We start from the raw sequence: 21,089 nt of genomic DNA, 5'->3' as shown, positions 1-21,089 counted from the left end.
GGTCCGCGGTAGGACGCACTGGCTGCCATCCCCAGGGAGAGCGGCTCCGTGTCCACCTGCAGGCCCCCTGTGCACAGACCCCGCGGCAGCGGCCATGCGCACTGCCTGCCTCTCTGCTCACAGGGCTGGCCAGCAGGCAACCAACAGGCAGAGCCCATGGCGAGAGCCCCACTTCACTCAGCAGGTGCAAGCCCAGTCCAGCAGGGCGAAATCGCCTACCTGAGCTGCGAACCAGGGATTTTCGCCCGCTGATGCTTTGACGCAGGGCCTCCGGCAGGCGGGGAGCTCTCGCCACCTGCTGAGCACACAGGCCTCCCGAGCCCCGAAGCTCTGGGCTCACCCTGGAGACCACGGCGGGGGCGGCCCAGCCCTGTGTTTCTTTCCAATACCAACGCATCATGGAACATTGTAAAATACAATGACATGGGGCCAGCGCTGTGGCGTGGTGGGTAAGACCGCTGCCTGCACTGTCGGAGTCCCATGTGGGCGCCGGTTTGAGTCCCGGCTGCTCCACTTCCGGTCCAGCGCTCTGCTGTGGCCTGGGAAAGCAGTGGAAGATGGCCCAAGTCCTTGGGCCCCTGCACCCACATGGGAGACACAGAAGAAGTTCCAGGTTCCTGGCTTTGGATTGGCATAGCTCCTGCTGTTGCAGCCATCTGGGGAGTGAGCCAGCAGATGGAAGACCTCTCTCTCTCTCTGCTTCTCTGTAACCCTGCCTTTTAAATAAATGGGTAAATATTTTAAAATAAAAATAAATGACATTAATCGCATTAGACATTTTATTTGGAAGGCAGAGTCACACACACTCACACACACACACACACACACACACACACACAGAAAGAATCTTCCATCCACTGGTTCACTCCTCAAATGGCCACAAGGGCCAGGGCTGGGCCAAGTTGAAGTCAGGAGTCCAGAATCCACCCAGGTGTCTCATGTGGGTGCAGGAGCCTAAGTACTTGGACCATTCTCTGCTGCTTTCCCAGGTGCATTAGCAGGGGAACTGGATTGGAAGTGGAGCAACTAGGACTTGAACCAGTGCCATGATATGGGATGCCAGCATCCCAGGTGAGAAATTAACCTGCTGTGCCATAACACAGACTCCAATCTCATTAGAAACTTTAAGATATAAAATGCAAGCCCACTTTTTTTTTTTTTTTTTTTTTTTTTGAGAGGCAGAGTGGACAGTGAGAGAGAGAGACAGAGAGAAAGGTCTTTCTTTTGCCATTGGTTCACCCTCCAATGGCTGCCATGGCTGGGGCGCTGCAGCCGGCGCACCGCGCTGATCCGATGGCAGGAGCCAGGATCCAGGTGCTTTTCCTGGTCTCCCATGGGGTGCAGGGCCCAAGCACTTGGGCCATCCTCCACTGCACTCCCTGGCCAAGCAGAGCTGGCCTGGAAGAGGGGCAACCGGGAAAGAATCCAGCTCCCCGACCGGAACTAGAACCCGGTGTGCCGGCGCCGCTAGGTGGAGGATTAGCCTATTGAGCCGCGGCGCCGGCCTCACTTTTTTTTTTTTTAGATTGATTTATTTATTTGAAAGTCTGAGTTACACAGAGAGAGGAGAAGCAGAGAGAGAGAGAGAGAGAGAGAGAGAGAGAGAGAGAGAGAGAGTGTGTTCCTTCATCCGCTGGTTCACTCCTCAATTGGCTGCAACAACTGGAGCAGCATCAATGTGAAGCCAGGAACCAGGAGCTTCTTCCAGGTCCCCCACACGGGTGCAGGGGCCCAAGGACTTGTGCCATCTTCTACTGCTTTCCCAGGCCATAGCAGAGAGCTGGATTGGAAGTGGAGCAGCCGGGTCTCAAACTGGCACCCATATGGGATGCCGGCATTGCAGGCGCCGGCCCCCCACTTTCTTTTTTTAAACAAATCAGATTCAAAAGTCTCTAAGTGCTTATTCTACATTTCTGTACCTACTGTGGACAGGTCCCAGCCAGCCTGGAACTGCTCTGGCCACCACCGTGATAAGAGCTGCTCTACTCTGGGGAGAGCACCCTGGCTTTGTTTGCGGCTGGACCAGAACAAAGCCAAGAGCCTGGGAGTTCAACATGGGTCTCCCGATGTGGCTGGCAGGGGCCCAAGTCTTGGAACCATCACTTGCTGCCTCCCAGGGTGCACTGTACTGTCGGCAGGAGGAAGCGGAGCTGGGACTGGAACCCAGGCACTCCAGGATGGGGGGGGGGGGGGGTCAGGTGTCCCACGCTGCGTGCTATCACCGTGCCACAGTCCCAGGCCTGTGCTTAGCTTTTCTGGCTCTGCTTTGTCACTGCGTCTGAATCCTATTTTTCATGGCTCTGTTCAAATGTCAGCTACTCCAATGATGATGACAGCTGTCATTAATCCGGGCCCTGCCATGATTCCAATATTGCGATAGGCATCGTACAGACAGCGCGCTTCCCTTTCCCAACAACCCTACAGGATGTTATCAGCCCTCCTGCCACCGGGCAACAGGATTCTCTGCAAAGTTTTCTGAGTCTGCAATCAGATACGACTTTTTTTCCTCTAAAGCCGGTTTTTCGCACCTTTTAAAAAATCGCTTTATTGAAACATGTCATATAGAGAGGCAGAACTATTTGTAGAGCTTGGCGAATATTCAGAAACTCGGCACATCCATGTAATCCTAAGATGAAAAAAAAAAAAAAAAACGACCAAACAGGCCCTAACAGTGTCCTGAACACCTCCACCACCCCCACCAAGAGTGGCCACCGCCCTGGCTTCTAACTGCATGGCTGCTCCGCTTGTGTTTATTCGTCATCTAAACAGAATCTGCAAGTCTGTGCTCCTGCGTCTGGCTTTGTTCGTTCAGCAACGTGAGCAGGATCACACCGCCCGTTCTCACGGCAGCACTGCAGTCCATGTGCGCACGCCACAAGGTTTTCATTCCCTGCGCCCTTGCTGTTGATGGGCATCTGGGTGGTGTCCAGCTCTGCTGTGAACCTTCTAGCACTCGTCTGTTGGTGCACCGTGTGCTGTGTGAGTCACTAAGAGTGTGGCTACAGGGACACAGGTGCGCTCTATGTCCAGTGCTAGTAGATGCCGACCTCTCTACAGGCACTTTAATATTCCATATTATTTTCATCTTGTTTGAGAATTTCATTTTCCTTACTAGATAACAAGTGGTTTTTCAGTTGAATATTTACTAATAATGCGCAGACTCACTTTAAAATGAGGCGTCTAAGAGACAATTTAAGACAATACTGAAGTGAGATGGCAGGAAGGAATACATGGGCTGGAGGGGCTTGGGTGGGGGGAGAGGCTGAAACAAACCCAAGGGTCCAAGTGCACCTCACAAGGTCTTAGGCACTTTGTAAAAAGCTGGACCACAAATATGGCTGAGCTTCCTATCAGGCAACACAAAGAGGGAATCAAGTTATAGAACTGAACGTTCACAGGATACAGGTACCAATGACTGGGCAGTGCTGCCGCTTCTGGATCTCAGAATTTATTTTCATTCCAAGTCTTCCCACGGGGGATATGATTCAACACTGAAACCCCGACAACTTGATTTCAGTTACAAAAGTAAGAAACAGTCAGCTTCTCCCTTTCTCTTACAGTCCCTCTCAAGGAGGACAGGCCAGAGCCTGGGTAACTCTCGGACGGAACTAATGCAACTTGGCCACACGACTCTCAAAGGGCCTGATTCGATCCAAGAGGGACAAAACGACTCAAAATGCAGGCCAGGGATTTCCAGAGGTCTCTGAGGCTTTCCCAGGAGGTCTGCGTGGTCCAGCCACATTACAACACATGGACAGCATCTCCGATGGTTTCACTCACCCTCTTAGCAGCGAGGACGGCAGAGCTTCCCTGAGGGCACGTGTGTGGCATAGCGACAGATCAGAGGCAGCGCCAGCTGCGAGAATCCAGTCTCTTCGGATTCGCAAACTGCCTTTTTTCTGTAGGGGTTTGTTACTTATATTTTTAAATGATTTGATAAATATTTTTCCATGTTCTCTTTTAGTTTCTAATAGAGTAAGCATCTGTAGGTATAAGCCACACAAACAACCACTTTGGAGCTCTTGAAAAAAAATTTTTTTAAGATTTATGTACTTATTTGATGGCTGCCTATGGCTGGAGCTGGGCCAATCTGAAACCAGGAGCCAGGAGCTACCTCTGGGTCTCCCACGCAGGTGCAGGGGCCCAAGCACTTGGCTCTTCTTCCGCTGCTTTCCCAGGTGCACTGGCAGGGAGCTGGATCAGAAGTGGAGCAACTGGGACTAGAACCGGTGCCCACACGGGATGCTGGTGCTGCAGGCAGCAGCTTACCTGCTCTGCCACAGAGCTGGGCCACCCCCCAAAATTTTTTAGAGTGTAACAGGGCCCTGAGACCAGAAAGCTTAAGAACCACTGGTCTAAGGAAGACTTCCCCCAAAAGTCTTCTGCTGCTAGCTCCAGTCCTAGAAGATAAACTGCGAGAAATGCTCTCATCAACTACACCTGGCCATGCTATGCCTGTCTTAGAAATCATAGAATGACAAGCTAATACACCTCGTCCCCTTCATTAACTCTTTCCCAAAGGCACGTGACTGAGCTGCGCCCTTTCGAGAGCTTCAGGCATCAGCCTGGGGTGCCCCTGGGCCGCCCAGGCAGGAACAGCAAGGCCGTGGGTCAGTCCCCAGGGACAGCACGCCTTGCACGCCAGCACCTGCCACGGGTAGACAGCAGAGTCTGAAGTGACGTCTCTGAGCAACTCCAGGCAGCTGGGCGGGACGCTCAGCCCCTTTCTCTCTGCAGGGAGGCGGGCCAGGCCAGGCTCTGGTCCAGCCTAGACGGCTGGTGGAGGCCCTGTGGTTTTCTTCCACAGAGCGCAGGCACAGCCATGTCAGCCCGGCCATCCCCCACCACAGGTGGTGCCACGCGCTGGCTACACTCAGAAGCATCGGACTCTGCTGTGTTAACTTCTTGGTGACCCCACCAAAGCAAACAGTGGTCAAATGGACCTCTGTGAGTCAACTTCCTTTATTGAGCTGTTACCCCTACGTCAATTAAACGTCAGGGAATGCGTACCAGACACAGTGACGTGCTTTGAGAACCATCAATCTCCTTTCGTTTTGGCAGGAATTGCATAACTGAGTCAGTTATCTATTAAGAAAACTCTAAGTTCCCAAGAATAAAATTATGCCATCAGCCGTTTCATCTAAAGACAGCCTACAGCCATATGCAAGGCACCTTTTCAGAAACATATAATCTAAAAGGGGCTAGAACGAGCAGGAGAGAGAGAGAGAGGGAGGGAGGGAGGGAGGGAGGGAGGGAGCCGGGAGTGGGGGAGAGGAATTTCAGTCTCCTCTCAGCAACACCTGGTGAGGGACCTGGTAGACAATGATTCCACAAACACCTGCCTCACCAAATTGCAAGTTACCTTTAAAATGTTCACTTGTACAAACAGAACACTGCACAAATTTCTAGTCCAAGAATGCTTCTTGGTACTTAAGAGTTTACAAAAAAGTACTTGAAGAGAAAGCTTCATAGACCATTGTGTATTAAAAATAAATCATTTTACTGTATGCATATTTGCACTCCTGTTAATTCACCGTGATTTGAACCATGCACCTGCACGTACACAGCTGAATGGGCTTCGTAGTGACTTAGTTTCCAATGCAGAGCCGCCTTCCAGGAGCCGTGGGTAAGGGAACTGGTTATTCCTAAACAGCCCCGCGTACCCTGTCCCCAGAGAGCCTTCCAACATGGACGTTTTCGAAGAGCCCCAGGACGTGGTCCAGCAGGGAGGGTTTTCGGCGCAGTCTCTTATTTGGAAGATGGCAAACCATCTACGAGCACCTTCCTGGTTGCTCGTATGCACATCACGGCTCTGTCAGGGGTAAAGGCTGAATAATAAGCAGGTCCCCTCCAAACACAGCGTGGGAGACGGCTTCATTTTTGGGGAAGGCAAACCGAATCATGAAAACCTGCTAACGGTGTAATTCATTCCAGGGTTCTTTCGGATACTTGATGTGAATCCTTGGGTACAGTCTCTCATTACAAGTCGTCTTATTGATGGCATTGCAGTTTGTTTCTCCAGCTTTCAGCCGATAGCCAGGTGATTTATTATGGTCCCTGCCACATCGAAAGCACGCAGATGTCTATACTCGTAATCAGAGTTGCTGACAGCCTCTCTCATTTCCTGCCAAATGGATCTGACCACACTTTTAACCCTACGGAAAGAAACATGAACAAAAACAGGACTCATTTTCAAATGTCCTACCACTTCCATCAGCCCCAAACAAACATTACAAGGTCGGGATTGAGCCGGGCAGTTTCCATGGGCTGTGAGATGGGTGAACAGGCCGCTGAGCCCTGCACCGGAACGGCTGGGCAGCCACGAGGGACTCCTAAATGGCTCAGAAGCTGCCCTGCACCAGGAAGCTATGGATCTGGGCTAGTTAAAAACAGACAAAAAAGAGAAGAAAAGAAAAAGAACGTCGCCACAGACGACAAGAGCTTTTGGTTAATAAGCTGGAAACCTCTTATTTCCGGTCAAGTTGGATCATCTTAAAGTAACCACCCATGCAGTCATTCAGGGAGTTTTCTGAGCCATTGTAGAATGCAGAATCCTGCATGGGTTGAAAGGGTCCACAAGCAAACACCACCTTCCCACGAGGGGGGTGGGCGAGCGATTAAATGAGCACCTGGCAAGGAAGCCTGAAACAGCTAGTCCCGCCTCACATCTAATTGCCCACTGTCCCCTGCCCCTGTCCACTTCTCAAATGCAGAAGAGGAGGGAGCCCAACTTGAACAACAGTGTTGTGGAGAGAAATTTCAAAATGAAGTCTTGGGTGGCAGCTATAAAATGGCAACCATGTGAAAGAAAGAGCAAAATCCTACTCCAGTCCCGCCCACGGGCCGTATAAGAACGGCGACATCATCTGATCTGGCCCTGCTAAGGCCAGACACAGGACCTTGAAACTCAGTCTGCAGCAGGCTAATTTTTGAAGCTGATAATTTTTTGTAAAGATTTATTTATTTTACTTGAAAGGCAGAATCACAGAGAGAGATGGAGAATGAGAGAACTTCCATCCGCTGGTTCACTCCCCAAATGGCTGCAATGGCCAGCGCTGGGCCAGGCCGAATCCAGGAGCCAGGATCTTCTTCCGGGTCTCCCAAGTGGGTGGCAGGGGCCCAAGCACTTGGGCCGTCTTCAGCTGCTTTCTCAGGCCATTAGCAAACAGCTGGATCAGAAGTGGAGCAGCCGGGAATCCAACTGGTGCCCATATGGGATGCCGGTGCTACAGTCAGTGGCCTTATTCCATCCACCACAGTGCTGGCCCCTAAGCCAATAATTTTGTATGGCCCACAAATGATGCTAAAAAATATACAAGCAGCCCTCGGCAGGCAAAAGGGTGCCCACCTCTGCTCCAAGTTGCAAGCCTTCTCTCGTCTTCCATGGCACAACACGCAAATCACATAACCAATAGCCTAAGTGAGACTTTGCTAGGATTTTCTTTGTTTTAAGTTTACCTGGAGGCTGCACATCTTCTTGAACAATTCCAGCCCGATTTATGGCTTGTTCTTTCTCTGAAAAACACAAGAGAGAAATTGCTCTTTAGAGAGAGAGGAGGGTGAAATCTTTGTATTTACATGGGCCAATGACACGGAACGATTAGAGAGTAGTATTTATGGGTGCTATTAAATTCAGAGATGCCATTACTCAAAGCTCTTAGGTCGTGGAAGTGAGATCCTAGAATGCAAAAGAGGTGAAGCCATACTTCAGAAGAAAAGCTGCCAACCAACATTTTTTCCCTGTGATCTCAGCATTTTGGAAAGGCAACAAAACAGAAAAAGAACAATTCTGGGAGAACTGGTGGGCGTGATATTACAAAGGGGATGCTGAATTGAAGGAGTGAACACAATGGACAAGAACACGATGCAGTTGATAATGTCGAAAATTCTCCCCACTGCAGGACCAGACGCACAGCTCAATCTGCCATGTTTTTGATAGGAAATAGAGCAGAAAATTAATCTTTGGGTGGGTGGCTTTGGTTTGGATAATTGAAGCTTCCCTAATTGATTGCAGGTGCTGTGCCAATTAGTAAACGCGTTGTAGCTACAGCGGCTGAGCCAGTCTCTTTGGAGACAGCCCACGGGCAAGGGCCAGGAGAAATTGGGCATTTTATGTCTGTGGGCCTCAAGCACTCCGACGTGTCTTTCTGAGCGGGTTAGAATAAACCCGAGATCTGTGAAAACAAAGACTTATTATTTTAAGTAGCTTGAAAAACAAATGGCAGCTCGGTAGGAGGAACGACTTGGAGCCAAAGGATGTTTACTAATAGGTCGCAGTCATGAAATGTTGTCGTCAGACCTTTGTCTCAACCAGGCTGACAGCGCTGTTCTAAATCCACACTTGGCTCCTGTTCAGTACTAGGCCCAAACTCTTTATTTTGGCTTCTGGATTCTCATAAAGTCACACAAGCATAAAAAGCCCGAGGAATGGGGTTTTGCCAAATCTGACACTTGGTGAACGTGCTTCTCTGGTGATGTGGCACCAAGTCCATCCCCAGTGACCCCGCTCACTGCTTCATCACTGCTAAGTTTTGCTCTGGCACGTAAAAGCCTGGGCACTGGGGACTATGCAGCTCCTGATGTCCCATTCCAAGAGGGACGGAGAGAAGATGGAGCAAACGAGACTGATCGCAGACAATGGCCGAGAGTCTCCCTGTCCCTCTAGTCCAAGTCGCAGGTGAACGGCAACCAAGAACCTCAAGGGCCTCCACTGGCCAAAAGACTTTGTTGCCCTGGAGGGGATGAGAGACGACCTCCATCGAGTCACAGCTTCTGAGTTCTCCTTTCCCAAGATGTTCAAGGCTGGTACACCGAGCCCTACCACCCTGTGACAGGCAGGCCTCCAAGCGTGCGCGTTTCAAGCCGACTCCTCCGTCTCCCAGGAACCAAAGCAGCTTTAATTCCCCAGACCTAACAGGTCTGCCCTCTGATATGACGGAAGAGGGGAGTTTTTAAATACAATCCACTATCAGAGGTCCAGACCTGTAGATTTCAGATCAGACACCTTGGTCCACCAAACACGCTCTCCAACAGGCAGGTACAGCACGGCCAAAGCAGCTGGCGGGCTGCCAAGCGAGCTGACTCTTGGTGGCACGGACAGAATACCTAATTGTGTTCTAACCTCTTATGATGCAATGGGGAACGCGCGAACAGAAAGGAATCCCTGTCTTCACACTCTTGCTCACTGCTAACGAGCGTGGAGAGAGAGATGGAGGATTTGTTTTAAATAGACCATAATCTTCATAATCCTTGTCCTAATGCAACCACTTCTGCAGTTTGGCTCAGACAGGCAATTTAAACCAGTTTCTACCTAGTGATAACCAGGTATTAGCAACCTATCTACAGCCACTGGCTCTTTAATCCGTTCATGGTTTACAAAGACGCCAAGGCCAGAGCAGCCTGACACAAAGGCACTCTATTCATGACACAACATGGGCAAAAAGGAAGCCAGAAACCATTCTCTGAGGACTTCGCAAGTGCGTGGCGATGAGGGTGCCCACTGGGGAAAGGACAATGCCTGCAAAGCCCGGAGAAGGGCAGTGGCAAGACTCGGAGGTCTAACTTCCGGAACAAGCTGGGGCAAACTCATGACCGACTTGAGGAGTGCGCATGTCTCAGTCGGGGGCGAAAGCATGCAAACCCTCTCCGCAAGTCCCACTCTGCCCCCTGGTGCTAAGGCAGGGGCTGGATTTGCAGTTTTAATTGCGAATCCTTATTCCCAAAGGGCAAAGTCCGACATTCAGCTCGGGACACGTGGATGTGGGCTGATTGCTGTATGACAGTACGAGAATCTATCTGATCACTTTGAAGTCTTTGAAAATGACAACACAGCCAGTATTTGGAAATAAATTCTGTGTGACCTGTTTCGGCATCTAACACCAACACCACCAACCAGGGCAGCAGCCTGTAACCAGGACTTGGGGGCGCGCTCCTGGAGGACCCGCAGAGAGGGAGCCGAAATAAAAGAGCAGGTGCCAGCCAGTGCAGAAGAGGACCTCTTTCCCCCATCTTAAGCCACCACTTGGGACATCTGCATCTGGCATCAGAGTGCAGGTTCAAGTCCTGGCTGCTCTGCCTCTGACCCAGCTCCTTGCTAATGAACCTGGCCAGCAGCAGATGATGGCTCAAGAGCTTGGGCTTCTACTGCCCATGTGGGAAACCAGGATGGAGTTTCTGGTTCCTATTTTCAGCCTGGCTCAGCCCCAGCTGTTGCAGGCAAACATTCGAGGAATGAACCAGCAGATGGAAGATCTCTGTCTGTCTCTGTCACTCTGCCTTTTAAATGAATTAAAAAACTAAAACCAAAACCAAACCAACCAAACAAAAAAGCACACAAAAAGCAACCAGCAGTAATTGGAACAAATGACACACTTTGAATACAGCCCACACATCAGATGACAGGAATGTCTCCATATTAAATGTCCTGGGTTGGATAACAGCATTGTGCGTAGGTAAGGGAATGCCTTTGCTCTCAGGAAATCTAGGCTGAAGCGTTCAGGAGTGAAAACTCAGTGTCTCCAACTTACTGCCACATGATTCAGCAAAGTAACAGGAAGAATTACATTACCGTGTATGTAAAATTACAGATGCATCTGCTAGTGTGCGTATAGATTATATGTGGGAAAGAGAGCAAAATGTGACAAAATGCTAACAACTAGTACATCTAGCTGAAGAATATACAGGAATTCATTGTGCTATTCTTTGATCTCTATCTGAGTGGAAGTTTTCTCAATAACAAAAATACAACTTGGGGCTGGCACTGCGGTGCAGCAGGTGAAGCCGCTGCCTGAGACGGCAGCATTCCGGATCAGAGTGCCGGTTTGAGTCCCGGCTACCCCACTTCCTATCCAGCTCCCAGCAGCGGAAGATGCCCCAAGTGCTTGGGCCCCTGATACCCACGTGGGAGACCCAGATGGAGTTCCAGGCTCCTGGCTTAGGTCTGGCCACACTCTGACATTGTAGTCATTTGAAGAGTTAACCAGTGCATGGAGATCTCTCTCTTTCCCTTTCTCTCTCTCTCTCTCTCTCTCACTCACTCACTCTGAGTCACCCTCTAGCACTCTGCCTTTCAAATAAACAAATTAAAAAAAAAAAAACACTTAGAAAATGTATTTGCACGTCACTGCTATTGCCTAGACTTTTACCCAGCAGCCTGTGGGGTAATCCAGAAATGGGAACCAGATGCTCAGGGGGACCAGATGGCTGTAACAGCAGGTGCGACCCTGAGGCCCAGGGAGACCAAACAGCTGTGGCCACAGGTGTGAACTGGCTGCCTGAGGGGGACCAAAGGACCATAACAGCAGGTGTGAACCAGAAGCTGAAGGCAACCGGACAGCCATAATCACAGGTGTGAACCACAGGCTGAGGGAGAGACCACGGGATCTCACAGCAAACGGGAACCCAGGCTCCGGGCAGCGGAAGGCCACTCAAAGCCCTGGCTGTGCCCAGTGCTAGAAAGCAGCTGTTTCCTCCGCGGAGGTCTGGTTGGATCTGGGCAGCTTTGTGACGCCAGGCGGAAAACAAGACTTCAGCCTGAGCATTTCGTTCAAGTACAAGGTGAAAGCAAGGAGAAGCAGGTGAACGGGGCCCAGGTCCCGACGAGGCAGGACCATTTCCGCACAGGGGTGTCTTGGGACCCTGCCCTGCCTGGGTCCAGCAGCCAGGAGTCAGGGGCAGTGAGTGAGGTGGCACAGCCGGCACCGGGCACAGGCCAGCTGTCCCCCTTCTCCACGCTGCCTGCTGGGAACACTCCTCGCCGCCCTCACGGCCAAGGCCAGGAGGGCAGGGGGCTGGCGTCCACCAGCAATTACCAGGCGGTGACTTTCAGTAAGTCATCTAAACGAGGGGACTCAGGGAGCTCAAAGCGCTGCCAGCAACACCCTGATTCTGTCTCGCTCTACCAGTCGGCCTCAAAAGGCCACGATGAGGATCCCCATCTACTTCCAGCACACTCACGGCCATCTGCGCGCTTCCCTAAATGCACCACACCATGACAACAGGATGGAAGCTGAAAAGCCAAAACAGCAGCAAACCCACGTCTGGCCGTGCAGAGGCACAGGCGAGTGCACTGCGCGGGTCCTGGAGCCCTGTCCCCTGTCCCCACGGACAGCTGTCCCTCCTCGGGCTGGCTGCAGGGCGCCAGCCTGGAGGCGACCTGGTGCTGCACACAGCAGTGAAGTCTTGCTGAGCGAAGCAGAGAGCTGAAGGTCACGCTGAGGCCCCACTCACAGCCGCCTCCAGCCTCGGCAGGTGGAAGAGGCGCCCTTTCTTCAGCCCAGGGCTCCCTCCCCTACCTGAGCACGTGGCTCCGTGCCAACTCCCACTCTGGGCACCTCATCACTCGGCACCTTTCTCGCCTCTGCCAGCCAAGACCAAACACTCTCCCTGGATCTGCTGCAAACAGCACTTGGCCACTCTCCTCTCTGCGCAGCCAAAAGTCTTTACACGGTGCATTTACTAAACCGGCTGTGCACTCTTGAATCTACCGCAGTCCGCTTGCTGCCACTTCCGAATGGCGGGGAGCAGGCTTAACAACCCTGACCCCGAATTCTCACCTTTTCACTAAGTCCAGCATGTTCACTTCTTACCTTGCTTACCTGGCCCTACTGGCCACACCCTCTTTCCTGAAGCCCAGTCTTGGGACTTGGGCCTGCACCCTCCCCCCCACTTCCACCCATCTCTGCAGCCACCCCATCTTGGTCTCCCTAGAGGGCCCCCCCCCTTCTCCAGCTCCCCACCCTGGGGCTCCAAGCTCAGCTCCAAAGCGCCAATTCTACTGCCTATGGGAAATGGCCGAGAGCACCTCCTTGACCCTCAGTCTGTCGGAGACAGAACCACCCCCAGGGCTCCCCTCCCAAGCTGTGTAATCAGTGACCACCTGCAGCTCCTTCTCTCCAGCTATTCAGAGTCAGAGGGCTGGATGCCCTCCTTGTCCGCCCTCCTGACCCCTGGGGCATTTGCTTCTGCAATATGCCTCCCCACGAGGTCACCTCCTCTCCCTGCTCCTGTAACCACTGAGGACGGTCACCTCTCCCTGGGGAGGCGGGCCCCACAGCTTCCTGCAAGAGACCCTTCCCACACCTCCTTCACGCACAGCCAGGGCTACCTATACGCAGGGGATCCAGCCCCCTGCGCTCCTTGCTAAACACTTCCCGGCTCGTCCCCCGGCCGGCCTCGCGGGACAGCAGAGGGTAATGAAGTATTTAATCAGACAAAGAGGGTTGATCACACGCCATGAACAACAGAGCGGCTGCGGGCTCTCCAGCAGGCTCGGTGGAGGAGCTGTCGTGCTACCCAGGTGCCCACAAACGACATCGAGTTTCCTGGCTGCAGGTTCCCACCCAAGAAGTATTCACAGATGCACGCCAGAAAGGAGAAAGAGAGGAGACGCTAGAAGGGTGTGGCTGAAGACAAGCCCTCAGGGACATAACAGAGGGTCTTACTGACTGGAGGGGTAATAAATACAGGGGAGGACCCACACAGTCAGCACAGGCTAGGACAAGTGCAGCCAAAGTCACCGAGCGTCTGCTTTGGTCAGGGACACCCAGCACCTAACAGGGCCAGGTATGAACAACTGCTAAAATCCAAGTTAAAAAAGAGAAAGCAAACACGCTAAACAAACGCTAGTTGAATGCACTGAAATGGACTGACTTCCGTCCACACAGCAGGTTCCTATAACCTGGTCACCAGCGCCCAGTGAGGTGCCCGGGCAGGGCAGCTAGCTGTCGGTCTGTCCACCTGCTTAAATCTCATCCTCCCTCCCCCACCCCCCTTGCCCTTATTTTTCAAATGCTTTTGTGGACCGCCTAACAAAACTTGACAAGGTGTTTTCACACCCCCCGCCTTATTTAAGTCACCCAAAGGCCCCGTAAATTCAGCTCCATAGATTCCTCTGCTCCACATGGGGAGACAGGCAGAGCTCTGAGCAGTGCGGGGGCCCTCATCTAGGAGGGCATTTAGGCCCTGGCCTGCCTCACTCCCTCTCCCAGCTGCCGTAGAGGGGTGGGACGCTGCGCCACGCTTAAGGACCAATGGCACCGGTTCAAAGCCCAGTTCTGTGCATCCTGTGCCAGTTATAACTCAGTGTGTCCACATGAAAAACGGCGATGATCATACTGCAGCTCCCACAAAGGGCTGCTGCGATCTATAGATGGGTTCATATACAAGTACATGAACTTAGAAGTCCACCAGACACACAGTAAACTTTCACCCAAGATTCGCTGCGTCGCATTGGCTGTTTAAAGACTCAGCCGAGACTGCCGGAGCAGAGTTGACAACATTTATCAAAACGGACAGGTGAGCTGCCTTCCGGTGAGAGGTGCAGATACATTAGTCGCTAAATGTCCCCCTAAGAGGCCTGATGCGTCTGTCTCCAGACTCGGGCAACCAAAGATCCTGCAGTGGAGACCCAAGGCACAACCTTCCCTTCCATCCGCTGAGCAGTTTCTCCATCAGGCGCCCCTCGCGGTGGACGGACCTGCACGCTGCACAGCCCGGCAGCTCCCCTGGGCTCTAGCCACTAGGGGCCAGCAGCCTCCTCCAGGTGATGGGGGAAGAACATCTCCAGACACAGCCCGGTGCCCCGTGGGGACCACAGCGCCCCCAGCGGAGAACCGCTGCTATAGACTTCACAACTTCTCAGATGGCACCCAAAGCAGTCCCTGGTCCCCAGGTCAACTCCAGGGGCTGCCATACAGCAGCCCGAGGCAGGGAACCCCTAGAGGAGGGGTGACGGGGCTGGATCACGCAGGGATCCACGCCGCCACCGGGCAGCCCACGCCCGCTGCATGCAGACCGGCCGGAAGGCGGGGTGCACAGAGGCCTATGCGGTCATGGCTGATGGGAAGCAACGACAAGGAAACCCGAGTGTGTGCTTAAAACACGCTGCCTCTAGAAACCAAATGTTGCGGCATCTGGAAGGGGCAGGGCGCTTGGACAGAGCTTCCGCCTCCCAGTCACCAAGCTCTTAGCCTCCACTGCCATTGTCAAGGGGCAGGGCTGGCCCTCCTCCAGCTTCGAGATGACCCAGGGTTCCTGGAGAACCAAACGAGCCTCTAATGCCCCCTACTTCCCGTGACAGAGGGCTTCAGACGCACCCTAGAGCTCTTCCTCGCCCAGGCGCGGGCCTCGTTTTAGGATGATGGCACCTGAATGATTAAGGAGGAAAATCACTCCCAGGGTATCACCATGCTCATGTGAGCGACAGGTGCAAACAAAGGCACCTGGCGGAACGAGGAAAAACTCCAAAACCCGGGTTAGCAGTTTAGGTTTCAAGTATCTCGGCGCAAAGGCGTGAATGGGGAGCGGGTGGATATGAAGCCCCTCCGGTCCAGGGTGAGCAGGGCGCCGCCTGCCCCTCCCTACATCACCATCCCCGGCACGGGTGCACGCAGGGGCCCGGCCACTCGCTCGCGGCCGCTGTGTGACCTCGGGCAAGCTACACAGCCTCGCCATCCGTGGGTCAGGGAGTGTGTCTACCCCAGGTGAGGTCGTGCAAGGGGGAGCCCCACACACGCCCGGAGCACGGTGGGGCATCGCAGTGCTAACCGCGTCAGCCTCCCGCGTGCACACACGGAGGGGCCGAGAGGCCTGGGGCGCTTGTCCGCGGCCACACAGCGGCACTCGAACCCGGATCTTTCCTCCGCACCACGTGGAACCGACGGGGGCGACGGGGCGATCGCTGGGGCCAGGCCGCGGCGCGGGGTCAGAGGTCACTCACGGTACTCCTCCAGCCTCATTAGGGGCCGGAAGTAGATGGGGTAAAAGGCGGCGCCGATCAGGGAGACGAAGCCACCGAAAATGAGCGCGGTGCGCAGGTTGCGGGACATGACGCCCGGCTTAGGGCTACCCCGACCCGCCGAGCGCCGAGCGCCCAACGCTCTCGAAAACCTTGCTCCCGCCTGGCCGGGACGCGACCCCGCCCGGAAGAGGTGGAGCGGCTTTCGCTTCCGGGCCTTGGAGGCGGGACTGCTGTGGAGGCGGGGCAGGAGGCGGGTCCTGGGACGGAGCGGAGGGGGGCACGCCCGGGGGCGGGGCCTCGAGCTGATTTGGGGGCGGAGCCTGGGGCCTGTGGGTCCCCCGCCCTCGCCGCTCTCGGGATCTGCACCTGCGGGACTCCGGCGGCAGGTTGCGGGCGCAGCTTTTGTCAGGTTCTTCCCGCACCCCTCCCTGCCCTTGGCCTGGTTGTTGCCGCCGCCGCTCAGTCACCGCCTGCAGCCCTCCTTGGCCAGCGACGCAGTCTCGTCCTGCCGCACCCGTCTCACGTTCGGTGACTGCCGTGCGGAGAGCGGCCGGCGGCGAGGGGTGCGTGGCTCTGCAGGGGGCCGCCGGCCCCTGGAGGGCGGTCTGCGGCAGGGGAGACAGGAGTCCAGGGCGCCTGGAGCGCCTGAAACTAAGCGTCCACGCTCAGTGCATCTTCAGCGACTCTGTACCCCATCCCCGCCTCGCTGCTCCCGGGACTGGGTGCCAGGGTCACGAGTGGGGGCGGGCAGGGGCAGCGATCAGGGTGGGCGCCGGCCCCACCCCTGGGACCCAGCGCTCTGCTTACCGCGGGGAGGCGCCTCTGAGGACACACGTCCACTTCCTGGTCCTGAGATGCCCACCTCCGCGCTCGGCACCCACCCGTCACAGGTGCGCTGTGCCTCACTGGGACCTGCCCAAGGCCTTCATCCAATTCTTTTTCTTTTTTTAAGATTTATGTATTTATGTGAAAGGCGAAGAGAGAGAAAAATCTTTCATTTTCCGGTTCACTCCCCAGATCGAAGCCAGGAGACAGGAACTACCTCCTGATCTCCCACGTAGGTGTCGGGGACCCAAGCACTTGGACCTTGGGCTGCCTGCCTTCCTAGGTGCATTAGCCAGAAGCTGGGTTGGAAGCAGAGCGGCTGGGACTCAAACCGGCGCTCTGAGGTGGGATGCAAGCGTTGTGGGCGGCGGCTTAGCTCACTGCACGCAGGCTGCACTTTTTTACAAGAATGATGCCCGCACTGGGGCTGGGGAGCAAAGAGGAGATTTATCTTACTCCAGCAGCAAATGGAGCCCAAGAAACCTCAGCAGTCTCTCCTGGATGCGGTAGAGAACACCCAATTCCCCACTCTTGGCAATGCTGCAGTTGAATCACGTTGCTACTTACCTGTGCGGCCCCAGCAGCCTGTCAGTCAGTGGCTCCATCTGTTGGCAGATTGATGGGCTCTCTCCACACCCCAAACACCAGGCAAGGTGCTGCGGGGGACCCCTGCTCCCCATGACCCTTCCACACAGAAGAACAGACATGGACACACCGGATAGGATGAGTGACAAGGACCTGCAGGCTACCGAGGCTCGGCGGGGTCAGGTGGGGTGGCGGCTGCTGGGCACTGTGGGAGCTGGATGGAGTGAGGACAGGAAATCTGTAGCGAAGGGGGGACTGGGGTGCACACTTTACATCTCATGGTAGAAATATCCAGCTGCAATGCTCAGCTCTCATTTTAGCATCCACTTTCCTTTTTTTTTTTTTTTTTCTGTTGTTATACCCTGAGCACCTTTAAGGGACCTACTCCACACCCATTCTAGGTCCACTAGGTAAGTTGCGACTGCCTGACCTCATTCTTCGTTTCCCAAGCTCTGGGAGGTCAGTGTTTCACTAAATGTGACCAAGCTTCCGCACCACACAGTTTGGTGTGCAGTGAACTCAGGCCCGAATGTCCAATGGGGTGCCTTCTCCAGTCACCGGACCTAAGCTGAGCCAACCATAGTCTGGCCCAGCTACTGAAAAGCTGACTTTGAACTTGAGGGGTGCGGTGGTTAACTTTAAGTGTCAGCTTGACTGCACTAGTCCCTAGAGACTTGTAAGGCATAGTTTGGGTGTGTCTGTGAGCGAGGTTCTGAAGGACATTGTTCTGTGGGTCTGGGCCGACTAGGTGGGGAAGACCTGCCCTTCATGTGGGTGGGCACCACCCGTCAGCTGGGTACCAGATAGAAAAATTGGAGGAAGGGGGATGGATCGCTTGCTCTTTCCTGGAACTGGAAGATGCTCTTCTTCTACCCTGGGACATCAGGACCCCAGGAATTACACCAAGCAGCCCCAGGCTCTTGGGCCTTGGGTTGCCCTGAGCCACACTACCGGCCCCCAGGGCCACTAGATCCCAGACAGCCTGTCATGGGATTTTTCATAGCTGCATGAACTAACACTTACAATAAATCACCCACATCCAGCCAGCCAGCCAGCCAACCACCAATCCATGCATGCATGCATCTATCCATCATCCACCCACCCATCCATCCATCCATCCACCCATTCATCCATCCACCATCTATCCACCTGTCCATTCTGTCTGAAGAGCCCTGACTAACAAGGATACCCTGGAACTGGTGGAAACTTCCTCTGGAGATGGAGAATGGGATCTGTAAAGTAGGCAGAGAGATGAGACCTGGAGGGAAACCAGATGCAGATGGTGTACTTGAGGCAACCAGACCTGAACCAAGATCTACCTCTGGGCTTCTCTGCAGCATGAGCCAATAAGGTCCCTTTTCTCTGAAGCCAGGTTGGGTTGGGTTTTGTCTTAAAGCAGATGGAGTTCCTGCTGCCATCTCAGTGACGTACTTCCTCTTGTTTGACACCATCGTGAGCTGCCAGGGTGGGATGACTCTGTCTTACAGGTCAGGTCACTAGATCAGAGGACTCTCCCAGGGTCACACCGCTGAGGGCTTGGCTCTTGAGATTCCTAACCCTAAGTTCTACTCTGTGTTGTTCCCTGTCTCCATGAGCAAGCTCACAGGACAGTCAGTCCAGCTCCCACCTGCCACCCTGCATATACTTCTGCAAGCCAGAAGGAAGGGTGGCAGGAGAATAGGACATCTTGGTGTGGTACCAGGAGTGCCTCCAAGGCAGGGACAGGACCAGTACTCCAGATAAGGCATCCCTTCTCCCAGGCGACATGCCAAGAGACTTGTGGTTCATGCTTATTTATTTTTAATTTAACTTATTTATTTTATTTGAAAGGGAGAGAGAGAAAGAGGCAGAGAAAGGAGACTGTGTGTGTGTGTGTGTGTGTGTGAGAGAGAGAGAGAGAGAGAGAGAGAGAGAGAGAGAAAGACTCCTACTCCTACCTGCTGGTTTACTCCCCAAATGCCCACAGCAGCCAGGGGGTGGGCTGGGCTGAAGTAAGGAGCTAGAATCCAATCTGAGTCTCACATGGGGGTAGGCAGGGACCTAAGTACTTGAGCCATCTCCTGCTGCCTCCCCTTCCCAGGGAGCTGGAATTGGGAGCAAAACCAGAACTCAAAGCCAGGCACTCTGCTATGGAGTGCAGGTTTCCCAAGTGATGTCTTAACCAAGAGACCAAATGCTCACCCCTTCGTGTTGACATAAAGGTGTTAGCTGACCGGCAGAAAAGATTTGCCTGTTGATGTATAGCACCAGAAAGCAGTTATTTGTCACCTGCCTCTGAGTCCTAGAAATGCAGGCTCATCTCCTTGCCTCCGATGCTGTCCCCATCACTGAGAATATCACACTCCTCCACTTTACCCTTTCCCACTGACCAATCGATTCAATCAGCATACCTACCCCATGCAAAGCACTGTATTCATTGATTGGGAACACAGGAAGGAATCACTCACGGTCAGTGCATTCAACGATGCTTCCCTGAGCCAGGCCCAGCGTCTCCATCAGACTTTTCCAGGGCTGATGGAGGCAGCAGCGTGCAAGCCAGCAGTGTGTTGTCCTCAGGCAGCTACAGGCTGGTGGAGGGCTAAGACAAGGCAGTGGATGGCAACTGCTCCTTGGCCTGCCTCTCAGCCTCTCCTAATAATAGCTCCTGACACGTTCAGAGGCTGACCTCTCACCTTGGCACTCTTGGTTGGATTGACTGCAGCACCTGGAGGACTCCTGCCCCATGCAGTTAACTACCAGAGTTTCCTTGTTCCATGCTCACCCATGCCTGAATCAGTATTCCCAGGTTCCGAGGGGGAAGCCTGGGCATAGCCGGAATGACATGCTCAAGGTCATGCCCAAGGCCTGGTTAGAAAAATGGCAGAGCTGGGGCCTGTGTTGTGGCATAATGGGCTAAGCCGCCACCTACGCCACTGGCACCCTATATGGACATTGGTCTGTGTCCCAGGTGCTGCACTTCTGATCCAGCTCCCTGTTGATGGCCTAGGAGAATCAGTAGAAGATAGATCAAGAGCTTGGACCCCTGCCAAACATGTGAGAGACCTGGAAGAAGCTCCTGGCTTTGGCCTGGCCCAGCACTGGCTGTTGTGGTCATCTGGGGAGTGAACTAGTGGATGGAAGATCTCTCTCTCTCTCTCTCTCTCTTGCTTTCTCTCTCTAATATGACTTTCAAAATAAATAAATAAAAGTCCTTTTTTTAAAAAAGAAAGAAAATGACAGAGCCAGGATTCAAAGACTGAAACCCATGCTGCCTGGTCCCAGAGATTTGCTCTTAACCACCGATCTACAATGCTTTGCATAGTCAGCGAGTTGGTGTTGCCTGGGTCATTGGTTCTCATTCTCCCAGAAATAAGAATCCTGAGGATGGTGACATAAAGAGGGGCAGTATTGCAGTGGTTGTCTGTTGCTAATGTGCTGGTTGGATTGCTGGGTATACCCCCACTTGCCCATAGTCCAGAAGCTTCCCTGGTTTTCTCCCTTACAATCTGCTGTGTGAAATTTCCTGTGTTCTGCAGGCCACTCCATATGCTTCCAGTAAACTCCCTTTAGACTAAATCTAGTCCTAGTCCTGCCATCAGGAGCCCTGATGGAGACAGGAATTAACACAATTACCATTAGCACATGGCATAGATGAAGTGCTTGGGGCTTTGTAGCTGTGCTAGTGTTTGAGAGAGCTGAAGGATGTTTGGGTCCAGGGGAAGGTATTTGTGCAAACGGGAAATTATGTGTGCTCAAGACAAGATGCAAGTCAAATATGTCAGCAGCCCTAGGGTGCACATTTTCATCTCAATCACTGAGAAAAAATTGGTTTAGGCTCCCATCCTGCCGCTGTCACCTCCTTGCCTGGGAAGTGAAGATTGAATGCTTGCAGGGGGCAGACCCCCAGTGAGGTTCCGCACAGGGTTCAGGCAGACATCAAAGTTAATCCGTCCTCTGATCT

General features: G+C 53.5%; 1 protein-coding gene across 4 annotated transcripts; it reads right to left on the bottom strand.

Moving 5' to 3' along the window:
- Positions 1–5,476: 5,476 nt before the first annotated feature.
- On the bottom strand, positions 5,477–15,929 carry SMIM20 (small integral membrane protein 20). Of its 4 annotated transcripts, XR_016229827.1 has the most exons (4): positions 15,719–15,929; positions 15,096–15,146; positions 7,459–7,515; positions 5,477–6,155 (listed from the first exon to the last, which is right to left on the bottom strand). XR_016229827.1 is itself a non-coding variant. In XM_017350584.4 (3 exons), the coding sequence occupies exons 1-3, from the start codon at positions 15,825–15,827 to the stop codon at positions 6,118–6,120; spliced, it is 204 nt and encodes a 67-aa protein (XP_017206073.1). In that variant the 5' UTR covers positions 15,828–15,929; the 3' UTR covers positions 5,477–6,117. The 4 variants fall into 4 exon arrangements, 1 of the variants encoding a protein (XP_017206073.1); XR_016229829.1 differs by lacking the exon at positions 15,096–15,146 and having other exon boundaries at positions 15,547–15,929; XR_016229828.1 differs by lacking the exon at positions 15,096–15,146 and having other exon boundaries at positions 15,647–15,929.
- Between the last annotated feature and the right edge of the window lie 5,160 nt (positions 15,930–21,089).

This window comes from Oryctolagus cuniculus, chromosome 2 (genome assembly GCF_051225735.1).
Source record: "Oryctolagus cuniculus isolate XC-2025 breed Fujian yellow rabbit chromosome 2, ASM5122573v1, whole genome shotgun sequence".
In the NCBI taxonomy this organism is placed as follows: Eukaryota; Metazoa; Chordata; class Mammalia; order Lagomorpha; family Leporidae; genus Oryctolagus; species Oryctolagus cuniculus.
Note: the sequence above shows the minus strand (reverse complement) of the source record. Positions and strands in the feature narration are given on the sequence as shown.